General features: G+C 42.1%; 1 protein-coding gene across 1 annotated transcript in view; it reads right to left on the bottom strand.

Moving 5' to 3' along the window:
* The window catches only part of znf385a (zinc finger protein 385A), a 68,916-nt gene that overhangs the window by 15,145 nt on the left and 28,399 nt on the right, over positions 1-25,372 (bottom strand). Inside the window, 3 exon segments of the mRNA XM_042492015.1 lie at positions 2,573-2,747; positions 9,458-9,568; positions 19,111-19,262. Coding sequence (XP_042347949.1) covers positions 2,573-2,747; positions 9,458-9,568; positions 19,111-19,262 — 438 coding nt within the window.

Here is a 25,372-nt window from a genome sequence, read left to right as displayed (position 1 = left end):
AGGTCTCTGCTCGGGTATGATGTTGTATTTTGGCATTTATTGGACCTGTGTTTGATCTTTTCATTCATCGTGTTTGCTCTGTGCCCTCCCGTCAATAAGGTGGAAATGTCTGGTAAACAGTCAGCCACAGAAACCTTTGTAAATGTCACCAAAACATGGCTGGCCTATTCTTCGCCTGGTGTTTGATCCAAGGACAGAGTGGTGACACTGAGGGAATGGAAAACTCTGGGCAGAGAAAGGAGAAGGGCAGAGTCACGAAGCAGCCTCCGAATTATAGCTTGAAATAGGAAGATGAGCAGGACAGGGAGAGAGAGGACCGAGACAGAGCTAAAGAGATACTGCTAAAGAAAGAGCTTGCAATGCCCCGTGTCCTTACTAACTCCTAAATGAATCTTCCAACATTAAATTACTCTTCATTAAAGTCGGATCAGCTGCTGCCTCTGTCCTTTCAGACGTTGGCTGAGATTCTTGTTAAACTCTTGCACTGTGGTGTCATCTTTATTTTTTCTCAATAAGTCTTAGCACTTATTACCACTGCCCACAGCTCAGGCAACATCTATTTTGACTCTGTGGCAAATGGTGTTGCACTTCTCAGTAACTCACTCAGGACTGACATATGCACGCCATGGTGGGGTTCCTTGAAAAGGTGCCCAGAAACTGCCATATGACCATGTGTATGCCAACTCACCTGCTTGAGGTCTAAATAGATGGACACCGAATCAGTTTAACATTGCTCAGCTGAACAAAGCATCGCTGTGGTTAGACGGGAATAACACAGAGGATTGTCTGTGGTATAATAATGATGCATCTACTTTGATCAACCTGTCATTCATAAAAGCTATAGACCAGATGTCTGGTTAGAGTAGTCTACTGCTCAGGTGTTGACCAGGAAAGATTGATCAAAGGCGGTTCCACGGCATCACTAAATTAAAATTAAACAAAAAGGCTTGATGTGAACTAATGAAGCGAGAGTATCTCTTAATTAATTAATTAATTTGTGCTCTTGCAAATACCTATATATTTTCCCTTTTATGAGAAAATACAACTGATTGTTATGAACTGTATCAGTCAGTAGGCAGTATGGGACTGTTGAGCTGTTGTCTGAATACAATAAAGCCTCCAGGGGCAAGAGTCAATATTTCAGGCTAATCGGGTGTAGCCAGCGGATATCCAGGCCAAGACTTCCATTTCCGTAAGCCGTCATTTTGGCTCATCTTTATAAACAGATATTTATAGATGAATGCAGATAAATTAAAAAAAGCAATCATAAAACCAAGTTGTTGTCAGATGTAGCCGATGGGTTCAGATATTGCCAATGCGTTCCTGCCTCTCAAACATGATTGGTCAAAACTACTGGGACTACAACAACTCCAAATGGAAATAAGTACATTTACGATATCAAATTCTTGATATCTAGAGATTCTGCATACATATGCCGATATAAGTTTAAAAAAGAGTCACTGGTAGATGCAATGAATACAGAATATTATGTATTTGGTTAAGTGTAGTCAGACTTCTTCTGTTTTTGGTTTCTGCTTCCCTACAGTCATCTGAGCATCAGCTGTTTTCATTAAGCAATCACCAGAACTTTCTAAATGTAGCTGCATTAAGACATACTGCTTTGAAGTTTAAATTTAATTTTTTTTACATTTTTAATGGAATTTAATGTGTCCAGTGCTACAGAAAGGGTCTTTTTGCTTCATCTGTGTCTTAGTTTTAAAGTAACTTCTTTAGTCGTCTAAATAAAAATACACTTACTATTGTAAAGCATTATTTTCAAAGCTTCTTTTCCATGTAAATATGGGCAGTTTATGTAAAATTGGGCCCCTGGGTGCAGATATGCAAACGGCCCCACCAACTCTGCTACACAGGAGCAGGACACACAGACTTCGTGGTGGTTTTGTCTCTTCTGTTGTTGTCGTTGTTTTGCTATCTTGATAGTTGTTGGGCATCTTTAGTAATTCAGCCATGTATATAAGCAAGCATGCACAAGGGACACTATATTTATAAAATATTAAGAAAGATAATAACAAGAAGACATAAAATAAGAAGACAAAAAGGAAAACGAAAAACGTAATACGGCAAAATATTCTTGCCTAGATATCAAAAAAAAGAAAAACTCGAGACCTCTAACCCACAACCAGCCTCACACTCTACTCTTATCTACCCCCACCCCGAATGTTAACTTCAACTGAAGCAGATTATTAAACTGTCAAAATTCCTGGCACCTAAAAGTTTTGTTTAATCTTTCATGAAAGAATTTTCAGAGGATATGTGAGACACTACTGTCAATGCAAATAGGTTCTGAGGTTTGTGTGACTGTTGTTGGCCATAAGCTCTGCTGCAACCACATCAGACCACACAGAGAGCTGAAGATGCTCACGAGAAGAACACACTGCAAAGCCTCTGTGATTAGATGCCTTTGTTATTCTTGCATATTTTCCATTTCATTTTCCAGCAAAATGATAAGCCTCTAAACATCCTGCACAGACTGAAATGCTTATTTCAACAACAAAACTCGCACAAGCACTTTTTCTGTTTATAGTCCTGGTAATTTTTTCTGCTGTCTCACCCGCTTTGCTGGGCTCGCTGTCTGGGGCGGTGCCAGGGGCGCCGGGCGGAGACGGGGAGGAGGTGGGGGGCACAGTATGAGGCTTGTCCCCCTCCTGAGGACGACTCTTAGAGGTCTCGATGCCTTTGACTCTCCTGGCATGGCGGTTTCCTTTGTAATGGGCTTCTGCCTGGCTCTATGGAACATAGGGAAAAAAGACATGCTTATGTTGTAAGTGAACACCAACAGGTGAATAAAACATTGCAGGCTGGATTAGACTCAATGTGACAGCCGCACACACATGCATACATGTCATTATAATGTTATTCAATACACACTGGGGACTGGAGCCAAAGACAGCAGGCAGGTTTACAGTGGATGGATAAATGGATTACACGCTCAGGAACAAAAAGATGCAGTGATGGAGACATTTGAGACCTGTCTGTCCCTCTTGTCCCTTAGTTGTCCCATTATCAGGTTTTCAAATTAACAATAAATCATCATGCAGTATATTTAGACAAACAGTGTATCTGCTTTCATATTATTCATGTGTCTACTTTGGCATAACTGCCTTGCTCAAAGTTTTGACATACATCCTCTGCAGTATAAACCCCGACAGACACCCTGACAATACTTGGCTCCAGCTTTCATTACTACAGCCATGCTGACAGACATGCCAAGGGAAGTTGAACTGGGGGTCAGTGAGATGCCACAGTATCTGCCTGGAGGGCCCATAAGTCCTGCCCTGACATAACCCTCACTCCTAAAACAACAACAGCATTATCACAGCACACATTATCAGTGGAAGGCCGGCATACGTGGGCTCCTTCGACATAAATATTGTGATCGCCTTCAGCTGCTCACAGAACAGGGTCAGTCCCAGACTTATACATACATGCATGCGACAAGGCAGTTAAGACCATGTCTGTGATATCTCATTGAAAGATAAAATGTGGACTCTGAGTCTGGAGGTTTTTAAAGACTGGAGATGATCTTGCATTCCAGCAAAGTAAAAACAATGGCACAGAGATCGATTGCAGAAGCTACTGTGGCTAATCTTTGGATGAAAGGCAAGCTACTAGCTGATGTGTTTGTTCACAGAGTAAACAACAGAGGTGAGACTTTCCTCAGGAGACTAGTGGGACATCAGGGGACTGATGTTTGTTTGTGTGTCCACACAGAGGTATGTGAATGTGGGACAATATAGCAGATGAGATACAGGGTTGCTATCAAGCCCCCAGGAAGATCACAGGGCTTTAAAGCAAATTTTACATAGCGGCCAGAAGTGAAATCACACCATCTGGATCCATCACATGATGCCAAGGGCCCAGAAAGACTTTTTCCCATTTATATTTGGAAAATGACGTCTATAAATCAGTGGATACATTTTTATGGCTCATCTCACCTTCAAGATTTAATCCAGTCACTTTCGATTACATTTGGAAAGTCTTAGAGAGCTACAGGGTTAAATTATTCGATAGCCATTCAAACTAGCAAAGTACTAAACTGTAAGTCATCTGCTTCGCTGGCAGAAGTTTCCTGCTCGGGCACAGTTTACATGCTGTAAGGGCCTCATAATGCGGATGATCCGGGTACTTTAGTACAGCGGAAATTGAGTGTTCTTTGCTTCATGCACTACTGAGCAGCTCTCATAGAAATGAACACGGCCATGCCTCCATGCGGTATCCAGGTTTTCTTAATACATCCATGGTGGCTATACTGAGCTGTCGCCAGCGGTCTAGCTTTACAGTATGTTGACTGTGAAACAAAAACACACACACACACACACACACACACATAGGTGGGTTGGGGTGGGGTTGGGGGGTTATTCATGTAACCCATTGGCCATCTGTTCGCCCGTTCTTTATCGCCCCTCTATCATGGTTTAAGTGTCCCTCAATTAAAAACACAAATAGGCTCTGTACTGACACAGACACTTTATATCAGTGCTGCACTTGAGTCAGATGGCTCACTGCTGTCTCCACAAGTACGTTATCTAAGCAGATGTGTCATGACATGTGCTCTAAATAATCTTGTATCAAGGGGCCAATAATGAAGATGATTATTAAGTGGCTGGATTACAGTTAGTAGCCAGGGAGAGACATGGCCTTGAAGAGCAGCTAACAGCTGTCAGAGGTGCTGAAAGGCTCTGCAAACTTAGGACATAACACTGACCACAGGCTCAGGAGTGGGGATAGACTGGCAAGGGGTGATGAGTAATGTTTGTGAGCCTGTATGTTTGCTGTATGTATGCGCCTGATGGCATCCAGGACGTGAGCTTGCACGGTAAACCAGGGGCAGTAGCTTAGAAGATCACATGTTTCTTGTAAAGCATGATGACAAACAGGGCCCCAGATATAGCCAACTCTCTGTAACTGGACCCCGTCAAAGGGGTCTTAAGGAGCTGCTGTAGCAAAGCCTGCAGATCAAGGTGGAGAGAGCTGTGGGTGCAACGAGGGGGAGATCGGGGGAGAAGTGATCTCTCAGATGAAAGAAGGAATGAGGGGAGATAGAGAGGTATATGGTGGTGCATGGCGAAGCAGCCACAGAGGCTCTCGTAACCTCTCCAGCCAAGCCAAAGGGATCAATTGCCAAGCAGCTGAGTGTCAGTGTGAGGTCCTGGATGGAGAGAGAGAGAGAGAAAAGAGAATAAAAGGGAAGATGAAGGAGAGATGGTGCACAGCCAGGGAACTACTAGACAAAAAAGGTGATGTAAAGAGCTGGACTGAGAATGATATAAAAGAGACAAAAATCTCAGCGAGAGGAAAAGCTGCAGCGCATCAGCCTGTGATGCCTGTGTTTCATTATGCAGAGGGTTCAAACTGAACAAGTGCTTTCCAGCACGACCATCATTTTGAGGGGGGAAGCCGTGATGTTACAGCATAGCTACAGCTGCAGCTCCAGATGATACAAAAAGGAGGAAAAATGGAGAGGAAGTTGAAAGTGAGAGAAAATAACAGATCGAATGGAACAATAAACAAGCAGGAAATGAAGTGAGGGGGGAGCAGAAAAAAGAGGGGGGCTGCAGGGGAGCAGAGAGGAAGAGACTGTGGGATGCATATCAGCCTATGGTCTTGCTGCAGCAGCAGTGACGTTGGTCAATGCAGCGCGACACAGTCTGTGACGTCACTAATGCAGCACGCCACCAAGGTTATTCTGCATAACCCACCGTTTAACACCTCACACCACCACACCACGCAGGGACAGAGGGGTGCAAACCCTCCCCATATCCTCTCCTCCTCTCCTACCCTTCCCCTCCAAGTCTCCTCTCCTCCACTTTCCCAAGATGCACTGGGGCTGTCAGAGCCAGACACTAATCCATGCCCTTGACGAATGCATCTTATAATAAGTAGTGGCAGGCAATTTTAGGCATTTCCACACTGTAAATAATGCAGCATGAGAGAGGAAGACAGATAGAAAGAGGGGGAGAAGGTTGCTGAGAGAGACAGGCAGAGAAAGAGGAGGGCAGAGAGAGAAAGATCAAATGCGGATGCATGAATGATGGCAAAATGATGCGTGAAATGAGGGGAGCATGGGGAGCAGGAAGGCAGAACTGCATCCTTTGAAGACAAATACATTGATCGTGACATTACATTGTAAGCCTCCATCGCTTTCTGTGACCTAAACAACCCAATCAACTCACAGATGGCAGATAAAAACGGGGAAATGTCAAAATCATGGCAAAATAATCTCTCTCTCTCAAGACGGAGACCCAGACTGGAAAAATGAAGCGATGAATACAGCACAGAATTCTTCGAAGTGTTTCCCGCTGTATTATTTTCACCCATGAAATATTCATCCTGACTTGACACTATGTTAAATCGAACAGTGTGGGTGGGGAGTTATTCTATGGCGATAAAAAGGACAATTTTTCTTCAGTTGAGCTCAGTAGGACAGCACAAATTACACACAGCCTGCTGCAAGTTTGACATTGCTGATGTACTGCAGTGTGTGTGCTTTTTCTGTAGTGTGTACTGGTAGTGAGAGTGACAATGACAGCAGGGAGGTGGTGTAGTCCTGAATATCATAATCCTGAGGATTCACGTGTGTACATGTGTGATTTGTATGTCTTTTATCTGTCAGGAGCCAGAGGATAAACCAAGGCTGCAGTATCAATCCATCCATTATCTGTTACTGCTTATACTGTTCAGGGTCATGGGGGAGCTGGAGCCGATGCCAGCGGACATTGGGGGAGAGGCAGGGAATACCCTGGACAGGTCACCAGACTATGACATAGAGACAGGACAGCTTTTTACAAATTTCCATTCACAATTTAGAATCAGCAATTAATCTAACCTTGGACTGTGGGAGAAGAATGAGCACCTGGCAAAAAACTGATGCAAACTTGAGGAGAACGCGCAAACTCCAGAATTTCTAGCTAGCTAGCGGTTCGATCCCTTAACCCTCTCGCTGTGAGACAACAGTGCTAACCGCTGCAGCATGTGTCACCTACTGGGACCTTCTATACAAATGAGCAAGTAAACATGATATGAGCCTCAGTGGGGAAACCAAACGCTCATGAAACCTTAACCTTTGTTTTCACATTTATTGTTCTTTCTTGTTCTTAAATAGTTTTGGAAAATCATACCATTATTGTCTTACAGGAACTCATCTTTTAAAAACGACTTTGTTGCTTTGGAGTTATCTTCCTTTTGTTTATGTTGTTTGTGTTTACTGTTGAAACATTGTTTGTTAAGCTGCTCCATTGGCAAAGTCTCTTGTGACATTAAAATTTTACCTAGTTTAAGGTCCAGTGATTTATGTTGTCTTTAGTGTATAATCACCTGAAAATAATGAAGATTGATCTGTATATATCTACATGGGGAGTGGGTCCTCATTATCATGTTGCACTGCCATGTTTCTACTATAGCTCAGATGGGATAAACCAAACACTGGATTGGGCTGTTTACATTTTTGAGTCTGCCACTGTAGTTAGAAGCTTATCCGCAATAAGCATTGTTGAAAAAACACTGATTTTTTTTAACGTGAAACTGCTTTACTGAGTATTTTTCCGGTTTAAATCACCAGGTCCTTTGCAGATAATTTGTCTTGTGGTAAAAACCTTGTGAATGTTTTGATCACAGGTTATCAGAGAAAAACAGTGAGCACACATTGGCAGTTGCTTTACTTGCGGCCCAACTGTGACATGCCGAACAGCACTGGAGAATCACTGATTTATAACATGAAACCGCTTTATTTTGTGTTTACCTGTTTTGATCAGAATTCTGCTTTGGGTAAAACAGCAATGAACACTAAAAAAAATCTAACTGGGAAAAGTTTAGGCTAGTTGCAATCTGCAGTTCTCAACATTAGATGACACTAAATCCCCCTAAATCCAGGTATATTTGGAGTCATTTGCCAAATGATTCATAGTGTTGATGGCTCTTGGAGGAGAGGGCAGACTGAGGTCAGATATCACTCTTAGGTTCATGGCGGAAAAAGAACAAAAATCAAGAATACCTCTCTTTGAGAGGTTAAGTGTAATATGCTGAAAAATGAAAGTCACATTTGTTTTATATGCACACATACTTGGCCATTAAAGCTATTTCAGTTTATAGCATTTATTACTGCACTCTGCACATGCCTTCCTGTCAGAAATGCTCTGGTTTGCATGACAACACTTTGTGTTTGGTTATATTCAATCTGAATGTGATTGCAAAAAAAGTTCTATGGGATGCCCCTAAAGTCTCTACACTTTAGGGGCATCCCATAGAACTTTTTATGTCTTTTACTTTTAGTTGTCATTAAAACAACATTTTAACCATGAAGTTAAATATTTAGATATTTTAAATTCTCCTCAGATTTACTGTATATCCTATCATTATTCATCAGGACATGTCTTTTGTAAAGAAGCCCTTATTTGACTCTTAGCTGTGGCACTCAAAGTATTTCATCATATAAACATCTCTGTCTAACTGCTTCCTGCGCCTATGAAGACACACAGCAGAGAACTCTGCAAAGAGTAGGTTGAAGATTATAGCCCTGCCGCTCCCTGACCACATGGAAACCATGATTGTAGACCTGAGGAGTATATATAGCACCGGTCCACTTCTTAAATGTTGTGTATTGTGGATGGATGTACGCCCTGGCCCTGAAGTCTGCACCACTGAATAGGGAGCATCACAGCCAAATTATATGCTGCACACATGACGTTTGGCTCTGATGTTCTCATGTGTCTGTCCTATTCATCTACAGCAAGAAGAAAAGAGAATAGGTTGGCATCAACAAGTTTAAAATACTTCCATATGATTTTTGCTTTCTTTAATTTGTCATCAGTCATGTATGCAAGTTGCCCATGGGTGTAACATGCCATTAAACTCCCATTATGAGTTTATATATAAACTACACCATATGGACAAGCAGATGAAACTGCTTTTAAAATAATTTGATAGAATTATACAAACAACTCACTCGCTGCAGTTAATTCTTAAGAAATTCTGGCTTCGTGACACGTTTGTGTAAAATTAACTTTCCACATGCTGAAGATCTTAATCAAGCTTTGTCAACGTTGATGAGCAAGACTCAGAGAAAATCTCTTTGAAAATGCAGGCAAAGATCCTATTTCTGTCTGTCTCTGCTTCTGCTGCAGCTCTTGAGACTTTGTGCTGCAGTGATTATTGCTTCTGCTAACTCCACACCGTCTTGAATAAATTCCAACCGGGTTGCAACTGCCAAAACACAGCCCAAACAAATGTACCACATCCTCTGTGTCAATTCTCGCTCTCGGGAGAGTAAACAGGATAGAAAGCTCGACACATTCCAAAAGAAAATGTGTACAAGGTGAGAGGTGTGTGTGTATAAACAACAAGATGCAGCGTATTTAATGCCACATGGGAGATGGAGGCATCATGAGAGACGGAGGGAGAAATTCTGTGTATGAACTGTGTTTATTTTATGTTGCTGTACCTCTGAGTTGAAGCGTATCTGGCAGACGTTACAGGAGATGACTGGCCGCTTGGTCTTGACCAGTGGAACTCCAAAGGTGTGGTTGATCACGGCCTTCTGCACCGGATCCATCTGACAGAGAAAATGACATGGGGAGAGACAGAGGAATCTATAATTAATAGTCACTTACTGCTGCTACAGCTCTGTGCTCCAAAAGTCCCTCAGATGCCATGTGTGAATGTGTGATGCCCTCGAATAGAGAGTAGAGAGGTCTACAGTTTTTCTGCCCAAGAGAGAGACCTTACCTAAAAGTTTTACAAACTACATGCAGGGGTAGGTAAAGAGCACAGTAATAATTGTAAATGTCACTGCCCTCATGCTTCCATGTGTCCTTTATGTTGACAAAGATACAGCCAATAGATGTCACCAGAGGGAGGAGTCAAATTTTCAGACATAAACAAGGCAGCGGTGGAGGTCGTTATATTACAGGCCTACCTTTTAACTGAGGCAGCACTGTTGACAGTGGTGGTCTCTAAAGCAATCAAATACATTGCATGTGGATGCAGTTTTTCTTTTTTACTGATTTGTTCTGTTTGTTCTGTTTTTAAAAATGTTTTTGTCATCTCATATGGTCATATCGCACTTCAACTACACTACACAGCCCCCACAAATCCTGTAGTACTGCTCAGTTTTATGCGTAGTTGTAAGTTTGAAAAAAAAAAACATCCACAAATGCCACTGAAATTAATGCAGAGTACACTTTGTCTTTCTCTGTATAGGTCTCTAACAGAGATCTTCGTTAGGCATTTTCAGATTTGAAAATCTAACAGAGGTCTTTGTCAAACAAAAATCATAGATCTTCGTCAGCTCTGTAAGATAAAAACATTGCACAAAATGTTGCACAATTGAAAACTACAGGGAGCTTTTAACACGGTGTGCGATCTTTAGTCTAATTCTTGTACTGGAAAAGCGAAAAGTGGGCCTCTGGTGGAAATGTAATAAAAATGTTTTGTTTTTTTTTACAGACAGTCGCCAGCCCATGGACAAGCCCCCTCGCCGCTGCCCTCAGTGTGTGTCATCAAACATGCAGCACAGCAGGTGAGCTAACTTTAAGAGCAAGCTACATCGTAGGTCTAAATAATCCGGTGTAATAATTAGGTGTAAGACAAGGCATACATGTATTATATAGGCTAAGTTGTGGGATACTAATAAATTAATCTCTGAACCAGGTGGATAACTAGCCTATGAATTATGATGGTAAGCTAACAGAGAGCCTAGTAGATGCTGGCTGTTCCCAGCAATAGATAACTGTTATATTTACATTTTTTCATTCATTTTTTTCATTTTCATTTTTATGTTTCTCTTTTTTTTCTTTTTTTTTTGCAGGCCTAACCAGTCAGAACCATTTAAATTGGTGAGTACAACTGCCTTTTAAAGAATATTTGGGGTATTTGATGGGCTGCCGTGCTGCTGCTTAAAAGGAGGTTATTATTTCCAAGTCAGGTCGCCGCCGAGCACCTGTGTCATTGTGTGCATGTACTTTGTGGGTAAAATGTCAGTGGCGTGTCTACACATTTTTTTTTACTGGGGAAGCCCAAGGAGGGCACTGACTTATGCAGAGGTGGTGTGAAGTATGAGCACTGCTGCAGGCCCACCCATTGGCATAGCTTTAATTTACCATTTTTGTCTCCACTACCCATACCTACTTTAATCACTCACATGCAGTTGATCGACCAGATCAGCCAAATTTCCAACACGTTCTCATTCCAGATGTGTGGTAGGCTATATTACTGCAATGCCAATTCATACCAAAAAGTGGTATCTCCTTTTTGTTCAGTAACTTTAGACTTGCTTAAGACTTGAAGGTTAAGACTTGAGACTTGCTCGTGACTTGCACATGTGTGATTTACCTCCACATCTGGCACAGACACACAGTATGTCTGTGTTTATCTTCAGCAAACAGTGATCTGCAGTGCTTCACTGTGTGTAACTGAGACACCTGTTGTGTTCTGACAGTCCTATTCTTCTGACCCTAACCAGGTTGTAGCTTCATACAGTCCACGTGCAAATTGTTCCAGCTGGAACGTCCATCATCTGTGTGGTGTTAAGCACGTCCATATAAATTTAACTGACTTGCTTTAGCAGCTCTATCAGTGGCTACGCTGTCCACTTAAACTCTGTCCCAAAAACAAAATACCCTGCATGTACTGATCTAAAAGGGCCGTATTCCAATTATATATCGATGTTTGAAGCTGAATTTATCTTGTGATCATTTCTGATTGACCGTAGCATTAGCATTAGTCTGGAGTCAACTGCTGGTGTGGATTTCCACCACAGACAGTTGTCTGACACTTCACTGCAACAAATTGCTTTAAAAACACCGCCACATTCTCACAGTGATGTACAGTTTTTTCAAAATACAGTAAAACACTGTAAATCTTAATGCTTTTTGGAGGCAAATTCAAACAGTGATAAAGTTGTTGTTTTTTCAAAATACAATTAAACAGTGTAAATAAGTTTTTATTTATGGTATTTGCATTGTAAAATAACGGGAGGATGCTGGTAACTACACCTGCCAGTAGTTTACTGTGATATTACAGGAAAATGTGTTACAGTGCATGTCTGCAGCTAAAGCAAGCAAAATGTATAAGATGATGTGGCACTGTATGGGTACGCAAAACAAATGAAGAGAAACAAAAGGCATGGCCTGAGGAGCAAAAATGGATATGATGCTGTGTGTTTTGAATTCATGAGGCACTGAGGGAATGTTCCAGAGAGCCCTCCAAGTCGTCTGATGCAAGCCTGTTGGTTTGGAGAGCCCGACAGACTGTAAATGGCTCAATTTGGCTCATCACTACATTTAATTTGGCTAATCACCAAGCTTTCCCCTTAAGCTATCATGCACTCAGAGCCATAGCTTCATCTACAAGGCTCAAGATTCTGGCCTGAGGAGTGACAGGGAGAGAAAAGAGCGGCTAAAATGAATTCTCTCATAACTCAGGCACAAACGATTTGAATTTCTGCACTGTGCTTGTTCCTCGGCAACCGCAAAGAAACAGGGTAAACAGAGAAAGAAAAGAAATGGGGAGGAGGCCCAAGACATTTAGCTGGGTGACAGGACGGTACAGAGACACACCATCTGGAGGAGCGAAGGACTGAGAGAGGGAGAAGATGGATTGGGACAGATAGAAAGGGAAAGGGAGGGAGAGATGGGACAGAGCCCAGGAAAAGGGAGACAGAGGCCGGACATCCTCACATCGCACATTCTTATCTCATTTGGCTCTCTTTCCCATACTCCACGTTCCATGACTCCCTCTGTTTCTCTCCCCAGAAACAGCCTAAAGTCGGCTCTACTGCTGCTGTGAATTCAGAGGGGCGGGGGGGGATGGGGGGGGGGGGGGGGGGGGGGGGGGGGGGGGGGTGGATATTGAGCAATGACGTTAATGGACGAATACTATCTGAGCAACTGCATGAATACCTCAGCAGTGACTATGCATATCCAGCGAAAGAAAATAAAAACTCAGCTTTTTTATCAAATCTTTCAGACTCCTTCCCGATGTCACCCCAACTCCTACATTTAGGGTTCCTGCATATGCTTAAAAAGTCTTAAAAGGCTTTAAATGTATTAATCTATAAAAAGGGCCTTAATTGATATTGAAATGTCTTAAATAAATCTTTCAAAATTCTTAAAAAATGCCAGGACATTGGAAATAGGATATCAAGAATCATTTTTTTCTGATTTGGCATTGTAGAATCTCAACATAACTGGTAATAATCCAATCAAATGAAAATAAACATGCTTTTCTTAAGGAACAGATATTTATATGGGTTATGTTATGAATGTTTCTTTCAATGTAAATCATTTAAATTTTTAGCCTGACCCAGAAGGTCATGTTTTACTTTGAAGTAAACCTGGGCAAAATTGTCCCTAACCGAAAGTAATTTATGTAAGTTTGTTTTATTTTTCTTCAATTTGGGGTACTGTAAAATTGGTCTTAAAGTGCATTATGTAGGGTATTCAAAAAGCTTTAAAAAGTCTTTAACTTTCTTAACGCTGCAGGAACCATGTACATTAAAAGAAAACACAGCTGAAGACTTGTGCGTTAATTATGTGAGTGTCAATGCTGTGACCCAAGTTTAGAAGAGCTCAACAGGCTTGGTGGAGTTACTGTACACATGAATCATGGGTTTATCCCCAGCCAGTCATACAGTACTCTGGGTGTGGGTCAGCTACAATCCATCCAGTCTATTCAGCTGTTAAAAACACCGCCCAGCTGCCAACAAGCCTTTTTGGACAGCAGCTCAAATGGCCTCTTACCCAAATGTTCTCCAAAACATGTCCTCATGAAATAGGAGCAGAGCATTGTGATGTAACTGAAGAGGGATTTTCCAAAACTCACTCAAGTCAACCAATTTATGAGAAAATCCAATTGTCTTTGGCTGTGTTTCTTGCATTTATGGTGTGTGATAACATTTTTGCAAACTCCATGATTTGATTGGTAAATAATATATATCATCATCTTCATTTATATCTGAATTAGTTTTGGAAGCCTGGCGGATTATGAGACTGTTTGGATGTGGTCAGAGTTCTGGCAGATTTAAGGAAACCACACAGACCTCTGACTAGAGCATCACTCAGTGGTCACGTCAACAGCTTCACAGGGCCTTACGATACAAGCGCCCTAACGCCTTTTGTTAACACCGTTTTTGCTGTGGGGTGAAACAGCCCAAAGAGCAACCGAGCATCTCCTGGCACTTCACAACAGCATGCATCTAAAGGCATTGACATCCTCTATTTCTTTCACTCTCACTTCTCTCAGTCTTTCATCTTCTCTTTGTTTCTGCTCTCTTCTTCTGGTGTGTTTGATCAGTTCTCCGCAACAAAATGTTTGGAGGGGCTGAATTCCAGCAACGAGAAATGCACTGTTGTGTGACTCTCGTTGGGACCACTCTGGCAGTCACACTGAAGTCTGCACAGTGCCAGATAAAAACTGCCTTGAAGCTCAAAGTTCTACAGCACTTTTGAATTGTGCCCAGATTAAGACACGGTTGAGTGGAGAAGAAAAAAGAAGCTCCAAGCATTTAGGGTACTCACCTTCTTCTCCTCTGTGTCTGTAGAAGCTTGGAGCTGCATTGGTCCTCCTGTGTGTGCGCTGCCGGCCGAGGTGTGTGTTTGAGTCTCAGCATGTGCGAGATTGAGAGTGTGTGGGGCACCTTCCTCACTCATTCAGCCCCCCGGTTGGTTGTCAATGCTGAATACAAACTAACTGACTGAGAAAATAGGACTTGTGCCTAGTGATGCATTGCCAGCTACGATTTCTTTGTTTTCCCTCTTTTGGCACGCTCTCTGCTTCTCTTTGAAATGCTGCAAGAGAAGAAGTAAGTGTATCTGCTGAAAGGATTTTCTTAAATCTCTGCCTTAGTCTGTTTTTTTATGCACTGACACATCACCTAACAAGTGCCTGTTCCTTTTGTTCAGCCTCCCTCTCCTCTCCTCTCAGCTGCTTTCTCTCTCTCTGCCTCACGCTTCCCTGTAGTGCATTTCCCTCAGTCTGCTTTCCAGTTTTTCTCCTCCCCTTCTCTCTCTCTCTCCCGCTTTTTCATGCACACTCGATCTGTCCAGATGCAGCCAGGATTGTGTGTCCTGCTCTCGTGCTGCTCGACCCACCCCGTCTTCCCCAAGTTCACACCGTCTATCAGATGTCATCATCAGCCACTGGAGCTGTTGTCCAACCCACCGACCCCTAACTGAACCACACACGAAAAAACACACACCCACTCACACAGCACTCTTCTTCACATAAAATCCACATAAAATCTGATGAAACCCCAAATCACACTTTAAATGATTACAATTAGTCTGAATATGGGTGTAGAGGAGGGGCCAGAGGGCAAGTTCCTCTTAATTTTTAGAAAATGTGCAAGCCCCAACCCCCTACCCCACCCCCCACAAAAAACCCAAACTTCTATTTTGACAAAAGTGAAGACATTAACACGTAAATTAGTGCAGAAATAGCACTAATGGTGCATAAAAAAGAACCAGAATGCAGGAAATTAAATCTTTGATATTCAAAATTTTCTGACCAAGGACTTTCATGTGTCCTCCCCCAATTTTGAAATAAACTATACATCTGTGGAACCAAAATCTGTTGTGGCAGCAGGTGCCATGAAATGTCAGTCAATTAATTTGGGTTGGGGTTGTGCAGGAATAAAACTACGCAGAACACTTTTTTTAAGAGGAGATTAAAAAAAAGATAAAAGAGGTACAAACAGCCGCTGAGATTCAACAAGTCTGCACATGACTTTGCATGATCGGACACCTTTATCTGAAATTCCTGACTCTGCAGCCCAAGCAAGCCCACATCAGGGCATGCACCTCGGCTCAGAGGTGTGTGTCTGTGCGTCTATATCAGGACCAGCTGCTGCGGATAAATAATTCAGCCATGTCACTGTCTAGAGGCACATCGGGCGAGACAGGCAGGTAGAGGACAAATCACATTAGAGGACCATTAAAGCTGTATATGGCTGAAGGAGAGGCCATTCGTCTGCTATGAGGCTAATAACCCTCAATGTGAGTCTCATTAAGACTGTACAAACTCAGCACAGATCACTTAATAAGAGAGAATGATAGAATAACTAGCTGCAAGCGTAGTGCAGGGACATGTCTCAGTGTTACTGCTGCTATAATGCTGTGTCTTCATTGAAAAAGTGTGCATATTATATATTTATCAAAGTGCAGACAGCACCGGGAGGAGACTTAGACACTAGAAATGGTACCTTTAATGTGAAATAATCCTCCATTCATACAGATAAATGAAAGAGATGAGAGTCAAGTAGAGACATGCTGTGACTGTTTAAACATTCTTCTGCCTAAAAGCCCAACAAGCCATAAAATATTGTCAGTGATGTAAACAGAGCTGCAAACACTTTCTGTATTACTCTAGGTCTTCCTGTAAACTAAATTAAGCACAACAACTCAGGGAAAGCTGAAGGCTGTGACTTCCTCTGCAGGAAAAGATCAAGACAGAGCTCTCATTAGCAGCAACTAAAGTTGTATTTTGCATTTTTGCATTCGTACGGATCAGAGATGCATTCTAAAGCTACACTATACATGCAGTAAAACAACCGAGGCTGATGCTTCAGGCATCACATGCACTTCTTGTAGACCTTTCAATCAAATATCAACTGTACTATCAGGCTAAGTGTGTCAGTAAGTCTGTTGTAATGCAATGCAGTGAAATGCAGTGAAAGTATTAAAGTACGGTCCATGTGTACGTGCCATTATGCAGTGGAGCTATAAGGTCAGACTGTCCTCCAAGCCTCTCCTATGGCCCCATCTCCTGGCCACAGGGCTGTAAAACACCACTCAGGGCTGGTTGGCAGTCATCAGCAACAGCTATTAACGTTCACAACATCCCTGTGGACCTTCAGACGTAGTTAACGTTCTGAGGAGGAGGATGGGGAGCAGAGGGATGTTACAGAAGGAGGGAGGGAGAGAGAGATACGGGGGGAATCTTCCGAGAGACAGAATGAAGAAAGAGCGAGCAAGAGTGATTGCAGGGCTGTGCTAGCAGACGCAAGAGTGGAAACTGAGTGCCTGCGTAATTTCAGTATCTCTATTAATCCATATCTGCTGGGTGCACTGCAGTTTTAACATCAGTGAGAATGCTTCCACTTATGTCATAGCCCATGGGGGGCTATTAAAATGACTGTATCGTTAAAATGTGTTTAACAGCGTCTGGACTCTTGTTACTATCCCTGTAGAGCCATACGTACAAAGCATGTGCCAGATATTTTCTAATTAGTGACAGATGATTGCTGTGTTGCACCTTTTCACACTGCAGACAAATATACAAGGCTGACACATGCAGAGGATCACTCTGGTGCAGACATGCTCCAAGGATAGAATTGCCCCACATACAGCACATACAAAGTTCACAGATTTTACATATTGCTGACAAGAAATGTGTTGACGTTCCCTAATGGAGTCTGGAGCAACAGGCGGCACATTATGCTGAGTTGGTGAAATGCTAAGTGTCTCTACAGTCTAATCTAAATGATAAGATGTTAGTTGAGGCCTGGGGAAACAGGAAGATCCCTCTCCGTTAAAATAAATATCACATCAAACAAACTGTGGTGTTTGAACTACACAGCTATGAGGATGGCCTTAGAGCTACTCTTTCATTCTGCGCTTTGAATTAAGGAATAGGACTTAGTGTGTTTACATGAAATAATACAGTCATAGGAATACCCGGCCCTCCTTGTAGCGAGCCCTGTCTTACATAGCTTCTTTATGTGGGTACAGCAGCAACTCATCAATTTATAGGTTATTTAAAGTACTAGAAAAATCGATTTTACACATGGGCAGTAATAACATCAACAGTATATCATGGAAGTAAACACCCAGACCTAAAAGTTTCCTAGATTTTGTGGAGGAACAGGGCCCTCTTGTGTGTTGTGCTTATTGCATCGGATGACTCAAAGGTATACTTCAACCCGTACATTATCATTTGGAAGTGACGGATGTGGGATGTCATGTGGGACGTGATGTCATTTGTGGGGCACAAATTTGTATGACATCATAAAAATTGTTGTGCCTGCGTTCTTGTAGGATATCATACACCCCATTCTTTGAGAGTACGTTGGAGTAAAACTCCTGGCCAGTGAACGAGTTGAGAGAGTGGATTTTAATGGAATGCACGAGTAGAGGTCAAATGGTTACCTGGGAATGGGTAACCATTTGACCTCAGAAGTATTTTAAATAGTTATGTTTTATGACTTAGATTGTAGACCGAATCACGTGTGATTACAATAACTTCTGGGTAGAAAACCTCTGCGCCTCATGTACAAAAAAACCCCCAAAAAACAAAGACTTTACCTCAATCCACCTAAATATACATATCAACTTAAGTGTATGCCATATTTATAATATATTACCACTTTACCTTGCTCTCAGACAGCAATTTCCAATGGAGATCTGAAGCCGTTACCTCAAAGCCTCTAGACTCCAAAACAGTCATTTTACTTAGCAAAGCACAACAGTAGCTGGTACCACTGCTTTGTCCACTTAGTGTGTAAGGTAAAGCAGTAAAAATATTCCAAATATACATTACACTTAAGCTGATATTGATTTTTTTAGATGTGTAAAATATGTTGCGGCCCCTGTCCATAGCTTCTGTGCTGGTATATTTACTTTGTCAAGGATGCTAACAGAGCAACATAGTATGTAAAATAAGCACAGCAGAAATACCAGATTGGTTGGACCACCATGTTAATCTATTTGTCTTTAAACAGTTAAAAACGAGCATGAAAACATGCCAGTTTCACTTTCCTCCGCAGTTCAAATCGTCCACCCCGAAATGGTTGTTGTTGTTTGTGCGATGTCACAGTCTATACAGCACAAGTTGTGTGAGAGTTTGTACACAGATGTTTTTATGTAGTTTTGTTGTTGTTAAACACGGCCCCCATTTACTTCAATTCATCCAGAATTTCCCCCATTTTTGTATCCTTTGTTTATCGTGGAGGCATACGAGAAAAACAAATTTTCCTCCCAAATTCAAGGTAACACATGTAGAATAGCTGATATACAGTGATCATTTTGGGGGTAAAGTATTCCTTTAAAAAACTGCAGTATGCGCATGTTTGTGTCTGTCTGCGTTTGCATCAGCTCTCACCGTGTTGAAGTTGTGGAAGAGGCTCATGCTGTGTGGAGGAGGGGCGGTTTCCATGGGGAACTGCAGGAAGGGCTTCATGTCCAAGTGGGGCTGGATCATCGTGGGGGTCCTCAAGAACGTCGGCACCGCTGCCCCGGCCCGATTTATACCTCCTGCACACAGAAAAAGGCAGAGATAGATTACAAAAAAAAAAAACAGAGATGGTCTTACAATGCACATGTAGAGGCGAATTAAAACAGTCGCAATGAGTGTTTTGACAATTCCTGGCAATTAATGTCTTTTGGTAATACATTTGATAACCTATACCTTGGAAACAGAAGGACAGAGAGAGAGAGAAAAAAGAATTGTGCAGATTACTATTACTATTATTACAGATTGCATGATGATGCTTCCTGGAATCTGCCAATGAATTCCAAAAAGCACAATGCGCCATAATTGCACTGCAAAGCAATTATTTCTCTGCATACGGAGCAAAACTATGTGGCACCCCAGTGGAACACATAATCTCTAAACTGGGAGAAAAACAGCATTTGGGCCATTATGGATGCTTGAATGATTGCTGTGGACGCACATTCTGTTCTTTCATGACAAGATGACAAGAAGGAAGCTCCAAAATGCAGCAGCAATGCTGTGCACAAATGCTATGATACTGAGGGTTTTCTAGCCTTCATAGTTTTCTCATCACCAAGGCTTTTCATTATACTAAAACATTCACATCAAATGAAGCAGGATTGCCACAGAGAAGAAAAGAATGCTACAGAAGCTGTGGGGATTTCTCTTATCCACCTGTCTGTCAGTTTTCTCTACTCTCCTCGCCTCTCCTCTCCTCTCCTGGGACACATCTGCAGCTTGATGATAATGACTTTCATCTCAGCATGCGTTGCTTTATGTCATCCTGACTCGTGCACTAGAGTTGGATCGCTTGCTTGTGTCCAATTATGGAATGAATGAATCATGATGGACTCTGATTCCTCTACTTACGTCTGACACATGCTCCTTGGCTTTGACTGTATCCAACATGCTGTTTGAGCAGATTTTCACAGGAGTTGAAAACACACAGTCACTGCAAGGGTATCCCACTTACACACACACACACACACACACACACACACACACACAGAGAAATACACACACACCTGTGCACTACCTCAATGTTTAATTCTCTTATAAAAGCATGCGTGGCTGTCATAATGATACACGGCTCCCTATTCTCGTCATTGCTCCCATCTGCCTTCTCTCCCTCTCCTCCTTATCCCCCCTCGTCTCCTCTTTAACCTCTGTCAAGGATGATAGTGATGGGGCCCACACAGCAAAACTCAGCCTCAGCAAGCTCTTAGATTAAGCCTCTTAATATCCGCAACTGGATTTCTGTGGCTTTCAAATTCCCCCGAGACTTAAAGCTTTGCCGCTCTCCTTTTTGGGATTGCTCTAAGCTACTCTCTCGCTCCGTTACTTGCTGTCCCTCGCTCTGCTTCCTGCTGCAGCTCGCTTCCACCTGCTTCCACACTGTCACATGGTAATTTGGTGCATTATTTGACACCTCTGCGTTTTCATCAAGCTTTATGTCAACTGAATGTGATCAGGGAAAAAAATATGGCTGCCGCACGGAGGAATATGGTGTTAGCAGATGCAGTCTCCAAAGTTTGGATTAGAGGGAGAGAAAGAGAGAGAGATTGACTTTGTCAGACTGAGTAAAAGTGCTGTCTCAGCTGAAGCCCAGCTGCCTTCTGTGGCGCATCTGTGGGCCTCGAGGTGGAGAGTACTGCATTATTATCTCTAGTTGGGCATGTAAGTTTCTCCCACTGAACAAACCACACATGCACTCACATATATGACTGCATATGTTCACACACGCAACTATTCTTAAACCATGAGAAACAAGTGCCTGTTGGTTTTCCAGTTGGTGGATTGCACTTGTCATCTCGTCATCGCAGGCTGACTCAGCACTTCTAAGCTCTTCACTGTCATACATAGACATTTCTGTCAAATGAAAAGTACTGTGCCTTTTTGTGTTGTTTCAAGTTAGAAAGTCTTGCACTCTATTTTTAAGTATGCACAGTCACAAATTTGTCAGAAGTTCTAACATTGAGTCAGTGTTTTTAAGCTGAGCTCCTCCTAGATGCTGTTTGTTGCGTCGCAGGAGGATGGGAGGTCCTGTGTCTGCTCTCTCCTCCACCTTTACCTCCATGACTGATGAGGGCAGCTCCTCCTCTGGGGCTGCACCACTAACATCATGACTAATACACCATCTCCTGACTGCATTTATCATGACACTATGCCGCATGTTGATACACGGCCCGCATTTGTGTCTGTGACTCTTTGTGCAAGCATGTGTGTATGTGTTTAGTTTGGAAGGAGTGACTCTGTTAGCTGAAGCTGCACAGTAGTAATGTTTGCAGCTCCCCAGTGAGTCTGCACTTGAACATGGAGACTGTTACTGGCAGTGGGTCAGCCAGCCTCTGGCAGGCAGACAAACAGAGAGATTGGCTGAACAGGGAACAAAACGTGTCTCTCCAGCAGCAGGAGGATCTGAGATCTGACGGAGTGAATGGAGCTGAAGACCAGAGAGGAGAGAAGAGCAGTTGTCCTTGGAGCAAAGACACAATCTGTCCCATCAGGGACACTGTATGAGTGTGCGTGTGTGTAGGGATGTGTGTGTTTGTCAGTGTGCATAAATCAGTGTGGCTGCTTTCGACTCCCAGTGTATAATTACCCCATTAATTTAAACCTCTCTTTGGGGACCTTCCTACAGTGTAAATCAAACAAATCGCTGTGCCTGTGTGACCTGCACAAGTTTTTGAGCATATGTGTGTTTGGGCAGTGTGTGTGAATAAGTGCATGTTTGTACAGTGTTTGGTCCTACCAGTCTCTACTCTGTACAATGACAAAATCTTGCATTAGAGCCAGAGCTAATAAAATGATAAGTCGTAAGTGTTTCTTGTAAAAGAAAAACTGTTGTATCAACAGAGCAAGATAACCATGACACAATAAAACCACAGTAAACGCTACTGTGTGCACACACTCACTATGCATTGACTCTAACATATGTATGTGCTAAATGGAGCCGTTAAAAAATAGATGTAATCGACAACCCTTTAGACAATCAAGTTACAAGCAAAAATACTGAAAATGACTTGTTTCTGGCCTTTCTCTCTTTTTATATTATTGCAAACTAAATACCTCTAATTAAACAAAACAAGTAGGGCTGCATCTAACGTTTATTTTTTTTATCGATTAATCAATCGATTTTTTTTCTCGCTCAATCGATTTATCTGTCCCTTATTTTATTTTATGGATCTAACTATTATTTTTTTATTACTCAATTAATATAACAACGAATTTACCAAAAATAACATTTTAAAATTTGTCATACACTGCAGGGCATTATTCCCCAACAGGAAACAGCACAGTATCAACTGGTAATCTGTGTTTTACAGTCTGATATAAAGTCTCTCCAAAATAAAATTAATGCAAGAGCTTGTTCCACTCAAGTAAAAGGAATGTAGTGCAATCTACATTTAGCAATCAAACAGCAAAATAAATGAAACAATGTAAAATTCAAGTCACTTAACAAAACAGTTACTCTTGGTACAGTAACAAATCTCAAATCTAGCAGTCAAACAAAACATCTGACAGTAAAATTAGTGCAATTTGAAAAACACTATAACTTTTCGTTAACAGAAATAATTATAACTAGTACTTTCTTTCTGTATCAAAATAGTCCAGCCTTAACTGGGCCTTAATGCATACTGCTGCCTGCTGATATAAGTGCTGTATTTTCATATTTATAAGCACATATTCCACTCATTTATGAAGTCTTGCAAGCTCCTCTACAGCTGATAACTCCCTCCTGTATACCTTTCAAAATAAAATGCATTGTATCAGCAACTGATGGCATTCTGTCCAGACACTCAGCCCTAAAAACAAGCAATTTGAAGTAACCTTGATCTTTAAGACACAATGATAGACACTCTTCTCTTTTTTTCTGATTGATGGAAAGAAAATTACAGATACATAGAAATAAGCCTTTAAATCGTTACTGCGTGTATTGCCATATTCCCTCTCTGTTCTCCCTGCTGGTTCTTGGATCCTGATCTGTGTGAATGTCTGTGGGAGACAGAGTGACAGACATGCTGGCCTGGAAGAGCTGAGAGGTTTCAGACAGTGATTTGGATGTTGTTAAACCCTCTGACACGCCAGGAATCCTACCAGGCTCGCAGGGGCCATAATCAGAGCTCTTAAACGGCCTGCGGGACACCGCCAGAGGGCTCGGTGTTGCAGCCAGTGGATTGCTTTAAGTGTGTGTGTGTGTGTGTGTGTGTGTGTGTGTGTGTGTGTGTGTGTGTATACGTGTGTACGTTTGAGCTTTTACGTTACGTTTTACCTATCTTTGTGAGAGCCATTTTGAATTTTGGACCTCGAAAATAATGACATTTAGAATTATGATTTAGATTTATGGTCAGAGTAAGTGTTAGGGTTAGGCATGTAGCTGTAATGGTTGGCATTGAGGGCCAGGGAATGCATGTAAATAAATGTCCTCCCAAGTGTTGAAGTACTGAAGTGTGTGTGTGTGTGTGTGTGTGTGTGTGTGTGTGTGTGTGTGTGTGTGTGTGTGTGTGTATGTGGGTGTAGCACCTACACTTTCACAAAACAGGCAAAAGCCCATGTACGTTTATTTGGTGTTATGGTGCATATGGTTTTTGTTCATTCTGTCTTTAAAATTCAATAAAGAGAATTAAAAAAGATGCTCACCCTTTCTTTTTATATACAGAGAAAATATGTAAGAAGAGTACAAAAGAATGACAGAAAAAGGACAAAACAGGCTGTCTGCAGGTTGAGGCAGAGGGGAAAGAGTTACAGATAAGCGGTGCAGTATAGACAGAGTGCATGTTGGGGGGGAGGGTTAAAATTAGAGAGCAGGCAGAAGAGAGATCAAAGGCGGGAGCGACTGATTCTCCTATTCGGAATAATTCGCCAGCCTGCGTGGCCCTGATAAATCTGCTATTGGCCACATCCCCGCCTTCACTTGGGAAATATATATATATATATATATATATATATATAAACACACATATACACACACAAATCAGTGCTCCCCAATCCTATTCCTCCATGTGATGCATTTTAGGCCACCAACTTTATGTGCGTGTGTGTGTGTGTGTGTGGGTTTGAACATGTCCAGGAAAATAACACATAATTTAAGTGGAAATAACAGATGGAGGGATCATAGAATTTTCATATGGCTTTTGCCTGTGTTGTGTGTGTTGTGTGTATTGTGTGTGTTGTGTGTGTTGTGTGTGTGTGTGTGTGTGTGTGTGTGTGTGTGTCTCGGCTCATGCAGTCATTATAATTTGATGCAATATCATGTTGAGCTCAGAAACTATTCCAAACTAAGAGACAACCATGCCTTGTGTATTATAAAATATTATTTCATCAGTAAGGTTGTTATACTCATGCAGGAATGCAGTGAATGTCTGACTCTAGAAACAGAAGCTGATGGAGGAAGAATCTTATGAAAATCACCATCGGGTGTTTTCCTTGTCTACGATGCAAGACAAAAAGCTGTTTCTGGAATCTAGGCTAAGAGATCTTTTCATGTCTTGAGATTATCTAACAGGCTGTGTAGGTTGTGCCACACTGTGTTCAGCCTTCTTTCCCATGGGCGTTGGGTGCATTCAGGACAGAACAATAGGAGCAGGGTAGTTGGCACCAGGCACGCTGGACAGGCACAGATGTGCCAGGGTTGTTGGCAGCAGAGGAAGGGAGAAGGAGGTGCTAACAGTGCGGCTGCCAACTAGCCTTTCTGCTGGGCCGTGAAGCGGGCACCTGTCCTCCTCATGGCCCGGAGGGGAGGGTACGATCAATTTATAGTAAGCGCTGCCGATATATTTTATTTGGGAATATTACGACAGAAGATTCAATACATTTGATAATACTGGGATAAAGATAATAAAAAGGCAAATGAGAATTTTTTTTGGCATCTCAAAGTTTTGTGCCACGCAGCAGCTTTAGTGATCATCTGCGCAGCGTTCATAATTTACTTTATCGACCTGGAGAGTGTGCTGCATTGAGATTTCAGCCTAACTGCTGGCTCTAAATCTTGAGAAAACCTGCCCTCGGCTTGTGTATATATTATTGAGGGAACTCTGAGTCAGTGAGATGATTTAAAGAGACCAGGGGGTACACTGGGAACTTCCTCAACATATCCCCCAACATAGTCTCCCTCATCAAACCTCTATTTCTCTCTCTCTCTCTCTCTCTC

Source organism: Plectropomus leopardus, chromosome 8, assembly GCF_008729295.1.
Source record: "Plectropomus leopardus isolate mb chromosome 8, YSFRI_Pleo_2.0, whole genome shotgun sequence".
Taxonomy (NCBI): Eukaryota; Metazoa; Chordata; class Actinopteri; order Perciformes; family Serranidae; genus Plectropomus; species Plectropomus leopardus.
The sequence above is the reverse complement of the archived record's forward strand: the minus strand, read 5'-3'. Positions and strand labels throughout refer to the sequence as shown.